Consider the following 15,765-nt stretch of genomic DNA (forward strand, 5'->3'; position numbering starts at 1 on the left):
TTGGAACGGCTTTTTTTTGGGTTTTTCTTAAATAACAGCGCGTTGCGGAAAAACGGTAACATTTAAAGAAAAACGGTTTTTAGTGGATTATATCCAGATAGTGTCCGGTGGTTTCAGAAAAAAAATGGTTGTCGTAGGTATCATAGGTATGCCGGTTTTAAGCGTCAAAGGTAAAAAGGTGTAGAGCAAAAACTACTCTACGTAGAAGGTGTAGAGTATGTCGAAAAATAGGATTTAAAAAGTTCTTAAAACGCTGAAAGTTTGAAATCTCTAGGTGCCGCCAATAAAGACTTATTAAGAAAAGTAGAAAAAAACGGCCAAAAAAAGGCTCAAAAAGGGGTTTATATTTGTTAACACAGCTCACCCTGTATAATACGTAGCGCCATGAATAATACCTCTATTTAATCCTAAAGGATTAGGCTTTCAAACGGTGAAAACAAAAGAAAATTTAAAATTTTTTACAAGTGGAAAAAAAATTATTTCTCAAAAAATTCAATTTTTTTGCGAAAAAAAAATTTAAGTTTAAGCTCATTTATCTCTCTCTATCTTTAATATTGCGGATTTGGAAAAAGATTTAAAATTTAAGAAATCTGAATAGTTCATTTCAGTAACATTGTAAAATGGTTGCTTAGTTTTTGCAGTTCGAGCTACTGTGTACCAACCCTCTGGGGTGTAAATATCGATTTTATTACCACGGTTTTCAATGGCAGAATGAACGCTGTCACATTCCATTTCAGAGTGTCCTGACTCCATAAATTTTTGGTCAATAATTTCAATCGGAAGCAAATGTACAGCTCGTAAAAACATGGCAGCATTAATGCAGTTACGGTTTTGTCCCGATGCTGTGTCAGCATAGAATGTAACTTCTTTTACTTCAGGGCTAAAGCCATTTAAAAGTTTCCACAAACAGGTTGCGATCTCTGACGAACCTTTGGTGCCAACCCCCTCATGCCACATAAAATTTTCAGCTTGTGCAGTCCCCAAATTATATACGGTAAAGTTAAATGTCTTTAGTTTTTGGGTATAGTATAACTTTCCTACTTGTTATGAAGGCGTTAAAAGAATTTTCTCCATATCTACGGCAAAACACAAAAAACTCTTGTCAAGTTTTGCACGATTTTTGTCGATTTGTTTTGCTTCTCTAGCCTCTGTTTTTCGGGCCAAGTGTGCATCCATACTGTCTTGCATTTTTATCTTTTCCTCATCATTTTTGTTTTTAAACTCGGCACAATAATCACATTGATCTTTTTTAGGCCGATGGAAACCAATATTGAACTCCGAGGTAAAAATATGCTTATAAAAGCTAGCTTTTTCTGGTACTACTCCAAGCTCTGCACAATAATCTTTATAATCTAAATATATTCTATTTTCAGATAATCCTGTAGGGAGATATTCCCTCTTTGTTGTGCTTCTACAGTAATGTGAAGAAATTAAGGGTAATTTTTTAATGTGAGATCTTATTATGTCTTTGGTTGCTTCAGATTTTTTTTGCGGTGGTGATTTCTTGCCCCTTTGATCTGGCTTAACGACTCCATGTGCAGAACTTTTATCCAGTGCTGTAAGTACCTTTTTACTCGAAATTTGTAGAGTTTTAAGGAAAAAGTTTTGACAAACTTGATGTTGTGTATGTCTTGCAGTAAGTTTATATACTAAGGTAAACTTTCTTCGACTACCCTCTTTTTGTACAACGTATGAACGCTTCTTTGGGATACGCTGAACATGTTTAGCAATAAAGTTCCACCTTGACTCTTCGCTTTTTATATTATAAAATTCGTTAAAAATATCATGTCGCGTTTCATTGGAAAAAAATTCATTACATTTGTAATGACATCTACATTTTACCTCTGCTACTGTTTTTGCTTTTTTAGGTCTTCCCTTCTGTGTCCGATATTCTTTTCCCTCCATTCTTAAAGTTTTTTGGACATTTCTGGTCCATTTTGATTGGTCACGTTTTCGTTTTCTTGTTAGCTTTTCCTTCTCTGCATTTTCGGTGACATCGAATGTTGATGTGGCATTGTTTCTTTCCATCAAAAGCCTTTTTCTTACATTTACTAACGGTTCTGAACTTGAAGATGCTTCGTCGTTATCGTCGTTTCGATTTTCTTGATTTTGCACTGAAAATTAAAAATATGGTGTACTTGATTACAATAATTAACAAACTACCTTCAACTGGTGGTGATACTCGACTGTTCAAAAATTCTTGATGGTAAGCCGTGACTGCACTCAGCCCCGGAAATTCAACGCTTTGTTCTCTGCCTAAAAGTAATAACATTTTAAACGTAATTTAAAAAAAAACGACTACTTTAAATGTAACGCAGATGCATGCTTAGAATTACAAACGATAAATATATTTATTTAATTTTTTAATTTAATTTAATTAAACTTAACTTAAAATATTAATTGAAAAAAAAACATTATTTTTAATAAATCACATGCGACTGCGTACTTGCGTCAAATTTTTTATACCTTCAACTGTTACTGGTGGCGATAATAATAACCCATCGGTATCGGGAATGTCTTGCCCACAATCTCCTGCAGTAACCGGCATTTTATCTAAAATGTGCATACATTTTAATAATTATCTTTTTATAAGTTACAATAAGTTAGGTATTTAATTTGTACATATTTATAATCATGTTAGATACAGAAAGTACGTTTATTACGAATTACGTACGCCTAATTCCGCACTATTCACTCGAAAAATAATTATGTACTTACCAAAATAAACCGGCGATAGTATGGTATATTCTTTTTCTTCATTATCAGAGGATTCGTCGGACCTTTCGTCATCATTTAACTGCATTTCTAGTGCTCTTTGGACTATAAGTTTACTCCTTGAAGACATTTTTTAAAAAGCACTCTTAACAATACAAAAACACTAACTAAATAAACAAAAAAACTAAACAGTCAACGCTCTAACTCAAGAATACAAAGCGCACTAAATGCGTGCAATTATTATTCCAAAACATAAACAAATAGCGATTTCGAAAGGTAATTTAGTAGACTCTGTGTGTTTATTGATTCTTTTTTAACTAACGACACCAAAAAGAGATAAAAAGATACTCAGCATTCACGAGCGGGCCGAAACAGGGACGCAAGAGCCAACACAGAAACCATAAAAATGTGGATTAGTTTTATTCACATCTATAATATTTTGATCCATAACGCTTAAAAACGCAGTTGCTAAAAGTGCTAAGCTGCTTATGCCTATTCACTATATTAAAATGTGGGTTAGATCTCTTAGCAAATTTTATGTTTCAGGGACTTTATATAGGTTGTGGCTTAGGATACTTTTAATAATCAAAATTTATACTTTTTACTATTTGTTGACAGTCTTAACTCAATTTTCAATTTTTTGTGGGTTACGACTCTTCACTACCAAAGCGACGATAAGAGACTATGTATTGGGATAAGACAACCGGATTTTTATATCGATTTTTTGTATTTTCCATCTTTATTTTGAAAAGCAATTGTAATAAAATATAAAAAGAATAAGTAATAAAATAAACCATCAACGAATTGAATCGAAGCTATAGAAGCCGAGATATTAGTAAAAATGTGAAAAAAAATAAAAGAAAATTCGTTTTCCCATGGTACCATTTTTTTTTTCCTAAAATGATTATTGAAAAATTTTAAAGTAAGCCGTAAACTGACAATTTCCAGAGAAAAAACCCAAGAGAAAAATATTTTTTTTGTTGGTCGAAAATCGGAAAGGGGTATACTATACGAAAAATTTCGAAAAAATGGTTTTTATTTTCTTATAAACTATAACTCTGACATTTTTTTCTTTTAAATAAAAGTTCTTGGGAATATTACGAGGTATCTGTATGTCAAAAGAATCGGTTATAGCTATCATAGAATTGGAGAAAATTTAAAAAAAACTATTAAACATAAATATCTAATTAACAAGAGCCATATGGAAAAAATTTCAATTTTTTATTTTTCTATCCTGTACTACTTCAGAGCACCTTTAAAAAAAGTTTATTACTGATTTTACTCTAAGATAAAGGTAAAACCTATTTCTTTGCATTTTTCAATTTTGAAGCAAAATAAGGCACCAAAATGAGCATTTTTTTAAGATATGCTTCGAATTCAAAATTAATTTTTTCTGGTTAAAAACATTTCAAAAACTAGTAAAAAAGCTTTATGACAAAATATTCCACGATTTCGACGAGTGCCACAATATAAAGGGCAAGATTAGGTCCTATAACAATTCGTGTATGGGGATAAGACCACCGAGTTTTTTTGGTGGATTTTTAAAATTTTTCAGTTTTAGTTTTGAAAGCCAATAGTAATAAAATATGAAAAGAATTGACAGAAGGAGAATAAGGAATAAAAGAAATCCAGCAAATTGAATCGAAGCTAGTAGTAGTATCCTACTTATTAGTAAAAATATGGAACAAATTAAAGAATGCACATTTTTTCACATGGTACCATTTTTTTTTAAATGATTATTGACAAATTTGAATAATTCCTAATTAATAAGTCCTAAACTGGCAAATTCTGATTAAAAAAACCCAAGAAAAATTTAGAAAAAATGCTTTTTATTTTTCTTTAAATCAACTATAAGACTGACAACTTTTTGTCTTTTAAAAAAGTTGTGAGTAATATTACTAGGTGTCCGCACGTTAAAACGATTCGATTCTAGTTATCATACAATCGGAGAAAATGGAGAAAAAAAAAGTTCTAGAATCATTATAGATTACTTACTAAAACGTTAATGTAGCTAATACAATATTGAAATTATTTGTATTTCTTGTAGGCGTCGTTTAGAAGCTTTAGTTGGGCTGTCGGAGGGCCTCTGGCTTAAAATGCATGGTTGTTCTCCAATTTGAAGGGCCTGTAATAAGAATATTTCTGTGTTAATTTGTATAATTTCTTCTAAAATCTAGTATGTTGCACAAAATATACAAAAATGTAACGAGAGTGTAAATTTCTCTCATTACATTTGTGATATTACTAAGAAAAACTTTCAAAAAACTTCATTTTCTTTTAAATAATATTTTTGACATGGGTACACAAAATATTAGTATTTTGGTATATTAAGAAGGTACCAAATTAAAATACCAATTTTATATGCAACACGAAAACCTCTTTGTAATGAAAACTAAAGCAAAAATTAAAAGTATTAGTTTAGCAGAGCGCCTCCGCCATCCAGTGAACATCAGTGCTAACTAAAAATAGGGACGATGATCTTCGATTAAAAATTAAAAGTACTTATTTTAAAAGTTATGAATAAAAATTTTAAAAAGTTATTTAGGAAGACCGGAAAACTTCCCGGAGAAAAAGAGTTTTATACAATAATGACTTCACCACCTGCTTAAAGATGTACAGGGTGGGCCAATTTAGACGTTTTCTTATGGGAAGTCATGTCCCTGTTAGAGATAAAATCACTAGGTCAAAAAACTATTTTGACCTCCATTCTCCGGGCTCAAATTTTAAAAGAAGTTTATTGAAGCAAATGAAATTTTGCTATGGCAAACAGTTTGGCCGCTAGAGGGCGTTTCTGAAATTTGGTCATTTTCGTTTTTCGGCTATGGCTGTTGTTTGTGTTTTTAAAGATAAATGGTTTCTGTAAAGACTTTCTTATAGCACTTTTAAGCGCTTAACATGCTCATGATATTTAAATTTATACAGGGTGCTTCATTATTAATTTTTTTTTTTTTTTTAAATGGAATGCATATTATTTTTTTGCATTTACTTGTAGCCCTTAAAATTCCCTTTTCAAATATATATAACACTAATAATCTAAATTTAATAGTTTACGATATATAAATAAATTTCTTAAATATTAAAAACACGTAGGTAATGACCCGCCATTTTAATCGCGTAAACGGAAGAGTAGGCGTGTTTTAAACTGCTATAAGTGAAGCTTAATATTTACATAAACAAACTTGTTTTTATAATCTATGTTTTCCTTTGTATTTATATTTTGATATTAGAATCCAAAAACATATCAATTTTTCAAAAAATTCCATATGATTAGATGTTTTATCAAATATAATGAGAATTTAAGGGCCTGCGATATCAACGTCCTTATTAAAAATAAGTGCAGTTATTTAAGACACTCAAAGATTAAAAAAGGACGTTATAGGTTCTGTATTTTTTATTTGTGATACTTCAGTAAGCGCTTTTAAAAATCGAAAGTAAATTAAATAATAGCTCCTGTTTTATTAAATATTAATTATATTAATCGACAAATACAGTTATAAAAACAAAATAATACTGTAAAAAAATAAAAGTATTTATTTATTTATTTATTTTAAACTTAGAATATGAACTAACAAACAAAAAGTAAAAACCAGATTTTATTTGTTTATTGATATTTTAACTAAAACTGCAACTCTATATATTACGTACTTATAACAAGTGTTCAAACTGAGCTCCTTCCTGATCAATGCACCAGCGGCTACGTTTTTCAACATTATCAACAGCGTTTCTTAATTCAATATTTGTTATTGTTGCAAATGCATTATGAAAGCTTCTTCCAACATTACTCTTGAAGTAATTGGCTGTTGGTATACCAAGTCTTTTATTCTTCCCCAAAGATAAAAATCTAAGGGTGTTAAGTTAGGGGATCTAGGCGGCCAACGTATTGGACCTTGATTTCCTATCCACTGCTCACCAAACTGCTCATTTAAATAATTACTGACCACTCTAGAATTGTGCGGTGGCGCACCATCCTGCTGGAAAAATATAGGATGCCTCTGCTGGGCTAGAGGCAATTCCTCTAGGAAGCGCTCAACTTGCGTTTGCAGAATTTGTAAATATCGCTCTGAATTTAACTGTCCATCATAAATATAGGGACCAATAAATCTACCACGAAATATGCCTACCCATACACTAAAACTGTAACGGCCTTGATTTCTTACAGCCACCGTTGCGTGAGGATTTGCTCGAGCCCAGGTATACCTATTATACCTATTAAAAATGCCTGCACTACTAATCGATGCTTCATCCATCCAAATACAATTGTAGCCAAATGTTGTATCTTGACCACACTTTTGCAAATACCACCGACAGAATTCCAATCTTCTATCACGATCCGCAGGAAAGAGATGATGAACTTTTCGGGTTCGATAAGCTTTATACCTATATTTTTTTTAAATCCGTCTTGCAGAGGTCCTTGGCACACCAGTTTCTACTTCCAATTTCCGGGTGGATAGATTAGAGTTATTTTCAATTGCGCCCAAAACTGGTATATCCAATAGTTCTTGATCGTCATTTATATTATTATTAGCATTTCTTCGCGGTTTAGCAAAAGAACCAAAATTAATAAGGTTTCTTTTTAATTTCTCAAACAGCGTACTATGTGGCTGCCGCCGTTCTGGATATCGTCGTTGATATAAATTACAGGCCTCTCTTGCATTTTCATTACATTGAATAAAACATTTAATCATATCGAATTTTTCATAGTTTTGATACATTGTGATTATCACATAAAAGAAATACAAAGTAAAACAGATTATGAAAATAAGCTTGTTTATGTCAAAATGACGTATTACTCAAAGCAGTTTGACAACCGCCTACTCTGTTTTTTAGGCGTTTTAAATGGCACGGCATTATAATTTATTGATACTTAAGAAATCTATTTATATCTCCTAAACTAATGAATTTAGATTATAAGTGTTATATATATTTGAAAAGGGAATTTTAAGGGCTACAAGAAAATGCAAAAAAATAATATGCATTCCATTTAAAAAAAAAAAATAATAATAATAATGAAGCACCCTGTATAAATTTAAATATCATGAGCATGTTAAGCGCTTAAAAGTGCTATAAGAAAGTCTTTACAGAAATCATTTATCTTTAAAAACACAGCAGCCATAGCCGAAAAACGAAAATGACCAAATTTCAGAAACGCCCTCTAGCGGCCAAACTGTTTGCCATAGCAAAATTTCATTTGCTTCAATAAACTTCTTTTAAAATTTGAGCCCGGAGAATGGAGGTCAAAATTTTTTTATCTCTAACAGGGACATGACTTCCCATAAGAAAACGTCTAAATTGGCCCACCCTGTACAATGATTAAAAAGTAAAAATTAATAACAACCAGACGAGATTTTCCACTCAAATACAATAAGGAAAATAATTAAATGGGTAACAAAAAGAATTATCCTATAGAATACCCATAACTTGATAAAATGGCGAACGAAAGAATAGTACCAACCGGAACGAAGAAAACTAAAGCGGGCCATTCACTAGACGAACCCGTACCCGACTCCCAACCGAGACCCGGTCTGCGACTCATCCACCGACGTCCACACATACACCACGAACCTTGCAAAGAGTTCATTCGTACAGTGGTTGTGGTGAGCCCTACATACACACTATGTCTCCCGCGTGTTCCAAGAAGTCAAAAGTTGCTTTGGCAGTTGGTGCAATTTTGTTATTCGAAAATAAAAAACAGAAAAAACGGATTTGGGTGAAAAAGTGGTTGCAAAAGAGAGAACATTTTACGCATTTACGTTTATTGAAATGTATCCAATCCTCTGAGCCTCTTGATGTTATAAATTATCTCCGAATGGATTATAACACATTTCAAGAATTATTAATGTTAATAGAACCTCTTATAAAAAGGGAAAATACTGTATTCAGAGAATCAGTTACTGCTGAAGCACGGTTAGTGGCAACTTTGAGATTTCTGGCAACAGGGAGGAGTTACGAAGACTTAAAGTTTTCGTGTATAATTTCTCCTCAGTTACTTGGAAAAATCATTCCAGAAACGTGTCGTGCTATATACATGTCCCTCCGGGAAAAATACTTGCGGGTAAGTACTTTACTGTAATAATTGCATGTTAAAAGGAATGTAGAAATAAGAAAAAATGGAAAGTTTGTTTATTGAGTTTGCTTACTGCTACAAATTAATGACTAACTGTTATTAGTTCTTTGCTTTGTCAAAAGATAAAAATTCATCCATGAAAACATGATCTGTAGTTTTCGCAGCTGCATCAGTTGTAGGTGTGGACACTTCTGATTGAGAGGTAAAAGGTAAGCCGGCCGCATTTGAGTTTGGTTGTGTGGATGTTGTATGATTGATGTAAGTTTGTCGGAAGATTTGTGCTGCACTTGACTGAGTGGAAGGTGTATTAAGATTGGTGTAGGTTGGTTGATAGGCTTGTGCTACATTTGGAGGAGTGAAAGATGTAAGATTGGCGTAGGTTGGTCGATAGACTTCTGCTGCATTGGGCTGAGTGTAAGGTGTAACATTATTGGTATATGTTGGTTGATAGAGCTGTGCTGGTGGTACGTAAGAGACACTTTGACAAGGTGCTGGTTGGTGAGTGAATGAAATACTAGAAGAATCAGTAAGATTCCCCAATTTAGCATAAAAAAGCACATCTGATATCAATTTTTGGGCTATTATCTTTTGTCTGTCTTCAGTCTCCTGTAACTGTTGGCCAATATTTTTGCCAAATGTTATTTCTTGCGATTCTTCCTTATCAGTATGTGGGGGTGCAGTCTCTGTTTGCAAAATTTTAAGGGAGGCATCCAAAAATTGGTGTTTCTTCTTTGTCCAGGTGTTCTCTGACTTCTGAATTCGCTTGTTACGGGAAGTTGATGTCGAGCTCTGAGATGTTGCAGGTGATAAAACTGGTGAACTATCCAAAGGTTGAGTTGAGTCTTGTGTGTGTGAATCAGTGTCCTGCAAAATACAATTAACCGATATTAGTTTTTTTTCCAGTTTCCCTCAACAGAAGAGGAATGGCTTCAAATAGCAGACCAGTTTAAGAAAATGTGGCAATTTGAAAATTGCTTAGGAGCCGCAGACGGCAAACACATAGCAATAAAACAGCCGCCAGGTAGTGGATCATACTTTTATAACTACAAAGGATTCTTTAGCGTTGTATTATTTGCAATCGTAAATGCTAATTATGAATTTATTTATGTTAATTGTGGAACGAATGGTAGAATATCAGACGGCGGTGTCATCAAGAATACAGATTTTTACCGTTTATTGACAAAAGGATCTTTAAAACTGCCTGAGCCAATCAGTATGGCAGGAATTAGAAACAAATTACCGTTTGTGTTTATAGGAGACGAAGCGTTCAGTCTTATGACGAATTTTATGAAACCCTACAGACACACCACCAGAATTGACTATGGGGAAAAATGTTTCAATTATCGACTTTCCCGTGCGCGTCGTGTAGTCGAAAATGCGTTTGGAATTCTGGCCAATAGATTTAGGGTTTTGCTAACACCAATAGCTACCAAAGTAGAGACAGTTGACGACATCGTAATGGCTTGTTGTGTTTTACATAACCTATTACGAGGCAAGAGTACTACATATATTCAACCTAATCATATTGATAGAGAAGACGTTAACTCTGGAACTGTTTTATTAGGTGACGATAGGCACACTAATTCAGAACTAACGTCACTGGATATTTCTAGGCACGACGTTCCTACTATTGACGCCAAAATGGTACGAAATGGATACAAGGAATATTACAATAATGCTGGTGCCGTCGACTTCCAAGATAGATTTGTACACTGATAAATTCATTTATGTCTAATTTGAATAAAGTACGTAAAGTAGTGAATTTTGGGTTTTCATTAAATAATAATTATTATAATTTTTTTTTAATCCACCACCTCTTTCAAACAAGGGCGTAGATATTATTTTTTTCTGGGGGGGTAATTATTTTGGAAGTTAATGTATGTAGGTACATGTAAGTCTACAATAACATATTATACAAACATACCGGGTGTTTTTCAAAAGTGGCTCACCCCTATAACTTTTTTATTTTTTAAGATAAAAAAATGAAATTTGGCAACAGTGTATGGGTAAAAGACGGTCAATTATATTTTTCTAGGGCTACTTGATGTTAAATTAACGATTTTAACGAAGTCAATGGCACTCTAGATTGAATTTAAAAAACCTAAATATTTTTTAACAGATATGTCAAAAGTTGACATATAGGTGTCATTGTACGCAGAATGACATTTTCTATCGAATAAAAATAAAATATACAGAGGGTCCCATTTAAAAATCGAAAGTTATGGTCATTTCCGGTCAAACCGGAAGTGATAAAAAATAATTGAATACGCCATTTAATTCATCTCAATGACCCATACACTGTTGCCAAATTTCATTTTTTTATCTTAAAAAATAAAAAAGTTATAGGGGTGAGCCACTTTTGAAAAACACCCGGTATATATACATATGTTAGATTTAATCTCAGTTTAGCACTGTTGCAAATGTTATTAATTTTAATTTTTTAATTTATTTTTTTTATACTTATATATATTTTTTAATATAAATACATTATTCTGGGGGGGTAATTACCCCCTTCCCCCATATCTACGCCCTTGCTTTCAAACGACTTTAATTTTTTTCTGAGTTACATTATACAAACAAGGTAGATAAAAAAATACTTACTAAGGTATGTGAGTTCTCCTCGATGTTATTGTCGTCTAATATCGAAGACACTGCTGGACGAGACTCTTCTTGATCCATAAGAAACGACAATAGATCGAAGTACCATAACGTAGGTTCTGGTACATCTTCTGCCCCCGTTCCTGTTCTTTTAGCGCCATTAATCCGCCTTAGTTGCCGCCGGAAAGATGCCCGTAATGATGACATCTTTTTTATAACAAATTCCTTGTTTGCATTTGGGAAAAGTGGTTTGCAACTGTTAATTAAAATATCATAAGCAGCATTTTTCTTTTGCTTGTTGCGATAATCTTTACTTTTGATATCCCAAAGGCAGGGATTTTCTTGATATAGAAGAATAAATTCTTCCCAAAAAACTTTGTTGTCTTCGAAAGACATTTTCAATTCACTTTTAGCGCACGTTTAACTGCTGCAGGCTGAAGTCACACTGGACAAATCTGCGGTACCCACACATACACAAATTCGCACGGATTGGTCGCGGTCGGGTCGTAGGTTCAGTGATCCGATCGGCGAACTCACAACCCGACCCTGACCGGTGCGCGCCTTGTCTTTCAATGTCACTCATTAGTAGAGATGTGTCGACCCAGCTATTTTTGAATAGCAGTTGCTTTTGCTACTGCTACACAAAAATAGCAGTTAATTAAAGCTGCTATTTAAATAGCAGTTGCTACAGTGTTACTTTATAAGTAGCGAGTAGCGTTGAAGACAATGACAAATAACTTTATAAAGAATATTTGCTTTTTTTTTAATTTATTAGCTAAATTTTGAAATTTCATTTTGAAAATTTTTGTCATTCGGTGTTTTTTTGTTTTAAGCAATATTTTGTTGAAACTTTTAGTGTAGGTGCTCGTTGCCTTCACTTTTTGTTTAATGAATTACAATAACTCAAACCTCAAACTCTCAAATGTTAATTATCGAAATAAGAAATTTCACCGCAAATAAAACAACAAAATTGTTAGAACAGCATAGATGGCAGGTGGTAGTGATCCCTAGAAGTCCTGAAACTTTTCAATCCTTCAAGGAGAGGTATGAAACAAAATACTGTGATTGGAAGCAGGCGCGAACGCCTGGGATTTACAGACAGGGCTTTATTCTCGATTTGTTATTGTTTTTCTGTCTCTATATTAAACGATTGGCGGGCGCCTGGGATTCACCGTCGATAAACCAATGGGAATGCGGGTTATTTGCCTTTTTTGGTGGGCGATTGGTCACATCCAGTCCTATGTGTTAGTTATTGTGGAAAAAGTAGCATATATAACGTAGTATCATAGTAGGATAAAAGACAATAGAAAGGTGTGAAATATTTCAAAATATTAATTCAAAGTTAGTGTGCTGTGTTTGCTTGTTCGAAGATTAGAATTTAAAAAGGTAAATTGCATTGAATTGTTTTGAAGTTGTTATTTATTTGTATATTTATTTAGGTTCTTTTATTCAACTAACAACATGAATAAGAAATTAGATATTTGGAACTTCTTCTCAGTCTCAGATGAAGATAAAAGCAAAGCCAAGTGTAATATATGTAAGTCAGTTTTTTCATATAAAACGTCTGTAACGAACCTTAAAATACATCTTAGCAGAAAACATCCTTCTGTAAGACTGCATCAATTTGAACGTGTTCAGAACACTAGAAAAGCAAATACTGAACAGCATATTCAAAACGGTGGTACTTCTACTGTTAGTGAACCCTGTAGTTCTAATACAAGTGTGTTGCCATCGACCTCGCCATCGACTTCTAAAGGAAGTTCATCAAATATAATTCCCTCGGCTCGATCTGAAGCTAAAAAGATGCAGCAACAGTTAATGCCTGAATATACTCATAAGAGTATTACAATGTCCCAACAAAAAAAATTGGACGAGCTTCCATTGAATCTTGTTATAAAAGATTTTCAGCCATTTTCCGTGGTTGAAGACTCCGGTTTTAAAGCTTTTATTTTAGCTCTAAACCCTAGGTATAAATTGCCTACTAGAAAAACTTTAAGTAATGCCCTTCTTCCAGGAGGATTTGAAGAACTGCAGAACAAAGTTTCGGATGTTTTAAGAGAAGTCACATCTATGACAATTACAACAGACTGCTGGACATCTCGAAATACAGATAGTGTAATGGCAGTTACAGGACATTTCATAGATCCTGAATTTAATGTCAAATCTGTTCTTTTGGATTGCGTTGGGTATGAGGGAGGGCACAGCAGTAGGAATTTAGCAGATAATCTTTTAAATGTTGTTTCTTCTTGGAATATACCTGAAAAGTCCATCTTGCTGTGCATTTCAGATAACGCTGCAAATATAAAGAAAGCGATTACTGTGGACTTTTGGTTGCTATGCACATACCTTAAATTTAATAGTAGCCGATGCTCTAAAGTTAATTCAGGAAAGGACCTTAAGCAAAATTAGTAAAATTGTGACACATTTTAAGCAAAGTGCGAACGCCAAACATAAATTCGATAATGTTCAACGACAACATGGCAAAGAACCAAAAAAGCTCGAAAAGGACGTAGCAACAAGATGGAACTCCACATATCTAATGCTAGAAAGATTTGTGGAGTTAGAAGAAGCAATACGAACAACTCTAGCATTAATGGATTCAGTTTCTCTGCCAGTCATTCCCACAGAGGAGTGGACATTTATGAAGGAATTAGTAATTATATTAAAACCATTTTTTGATGTAACTGAGTTAATGTCTGGAGAAAAATACGTCACATTATCTTTAGTTATAATCATGACAAATGGGTTGAAAAATGTTTGTAATGAGATGTTGAATAGCGATCAGTTTACTACCGAAGTTAGCCAAAATTTTATAAAAAATCTTATACAAAACATAACATCGCGGCTTGGAGATTTAGAGTCCAGTAAGACCCTAATTGTGTCAACATTTCTGGATCCAAGGTTTAAGAATATTGGTTTTAGTAATCCTGTCGTTTCAGATAAGGCGAAGGAATATGTTACTGGTTTAGTAGCTCAAAATATAAGAGCAAGGTGCGAAACGACTGGAGAAGCAGGTTTAGAGGTTGGTGCCGGTAATGCGACGTCAGAAAAGCCACTATTTGACCTTTGGAAGCAGTTTAATAAGTCGGTGTCATCTCATCCTAAAGTCAATCAAAGTCCGCAGGCACGTGCTATAGTTGAAGTAAACCGTTACTTGGAGGAAGAAATTATCCCAAGGAACGAGGATCCTTTGAAGTGGTGGGCTAACAATGGTGCGGTTTTTCCAAATTTAAGCCATGTCGTCCGATGCAAGTTTGGAACAGTTTCAACTTCAGTTGCATGTGAACGCATGTTTTCAAAGACTGGTCTTATTATTTCGGAGCGGCGAAGTCGCATTAAGTTAGAGAAAGTAAAAAAAATTATGTTTTTAAATGTTAATCAAAAGTTACTTTGAGTTTTTATTACGTTTATTATTTCAGACTTTTTTAGATTTTTTTTTCTATTTTTCACTTCTTTTAACGCTTTTCCCTGACTGTTATACTTACTATATGTTACAGTTTTATATACTCTTGTTGAATAGCTAAGTTTCAAGTTTTTCTTTAATAAATATTTATAAATTAATAATAAACAAGTTATTTCTATTCCATAGAATATATGATTTTTTCGAAACAGCTTTTTATTAAAAATGTAATTTTGTTTTTTGAAATTAATTTTTTTTCCAATTAGTACTTTTATTTAATATTAAATTTAATGGATGACAATAAAAATATTACACGGAAACAAAATATTAAAATATTTCCGTATTTCCAGTCACGCCATAACCCATCTCTATCCGCTACTTTCATAATCATAATACATTTTCAATGCTCGAATTCCGAATACTCCGTTTCCCGTTTGTGTTACACTCATCGAATCGCACTTCGCGTCGCAGTCGGCCAGTCCCGCCAGTCGCAGTCGTGTCGTGCTATTGCTATTCCATTTCCCAGCTATCGTGACACTCGCGTCAATAGCCGCTCCGTATGCAATTTTAGTTGCTACAAAAATAGCAGCTATTTTTTGAAGCCGTAGCAGCTAACACTATTAGAAATCAAATAGCAGTTAAAAAATAGCAGGCTGCTATTTAGCAACCCATCTCTACTCATTAGCGGATCGGTCGCCGGACAAGTCAGGGCAGACCGATCCGGCCAACCAATCCGCTAATGAATGGCCCGCTTAACATAACATGAATAAAAATAAACGTTCAACGCTCTATAATCGAGAAACTATTAAGTGAAAAGTTCAAATATATGTCATGTTAAATAAATCTGTGAACAGGAAATGTCCATGCGGTTCTAATAGTGCACCAGCTGCGAAACGAAAATGTAACTTAGGTTTTCTATAAAAAATAATATTAAGAGAATTTATTAAAAATTATTACAATAAACTTACCAAATATTGTGCAACAAAAA

At 33.4% G+C, this 15,765-nt stretch overlaps 1 protein-coding gene across 1 annotated transcript; it reads left to right on the forward strand.

The window, feature by feature from the left end:
* The first annotated feature begins 10,237 nt into the window (after positions 1–10,237).
* LOC126747044 (E3 SUMO-protein ligase ZBED1-like) lies at positions 10,238–14,771 on the forward strand. Its single transcript, XM_050455525.1, has 2 exons — positions 10,238–10,423; positions 13,809–14,771. The coding sequence occupies exons 1-2, from the start codon at positions 10,238–10,240 to the stop codon at positions 14,769–14,771; spliced, it is 1,149 nt and encodes a 382-aa protein (XP_050311482.1).
* The last annotated feature ends 994 nt before the right edge of the window (positions 14,772–15,765 follow it).

This window comes from Anthonomus grandis, chromosome 18 (assembly GCF_022605725.1).
Source record: "Anthonomus grandis grandis chromosome 18, icAntGran1.3, whole genome shotgun sequence".
In the NCBI taxonomy this organism is placed as follows: domain Eukaryota; kingdom Metazoa; phylum Arthropoda; class Insecta; order Coleoptera; family Curculionidae; genus Anthonomus; species Anthonomus grandis.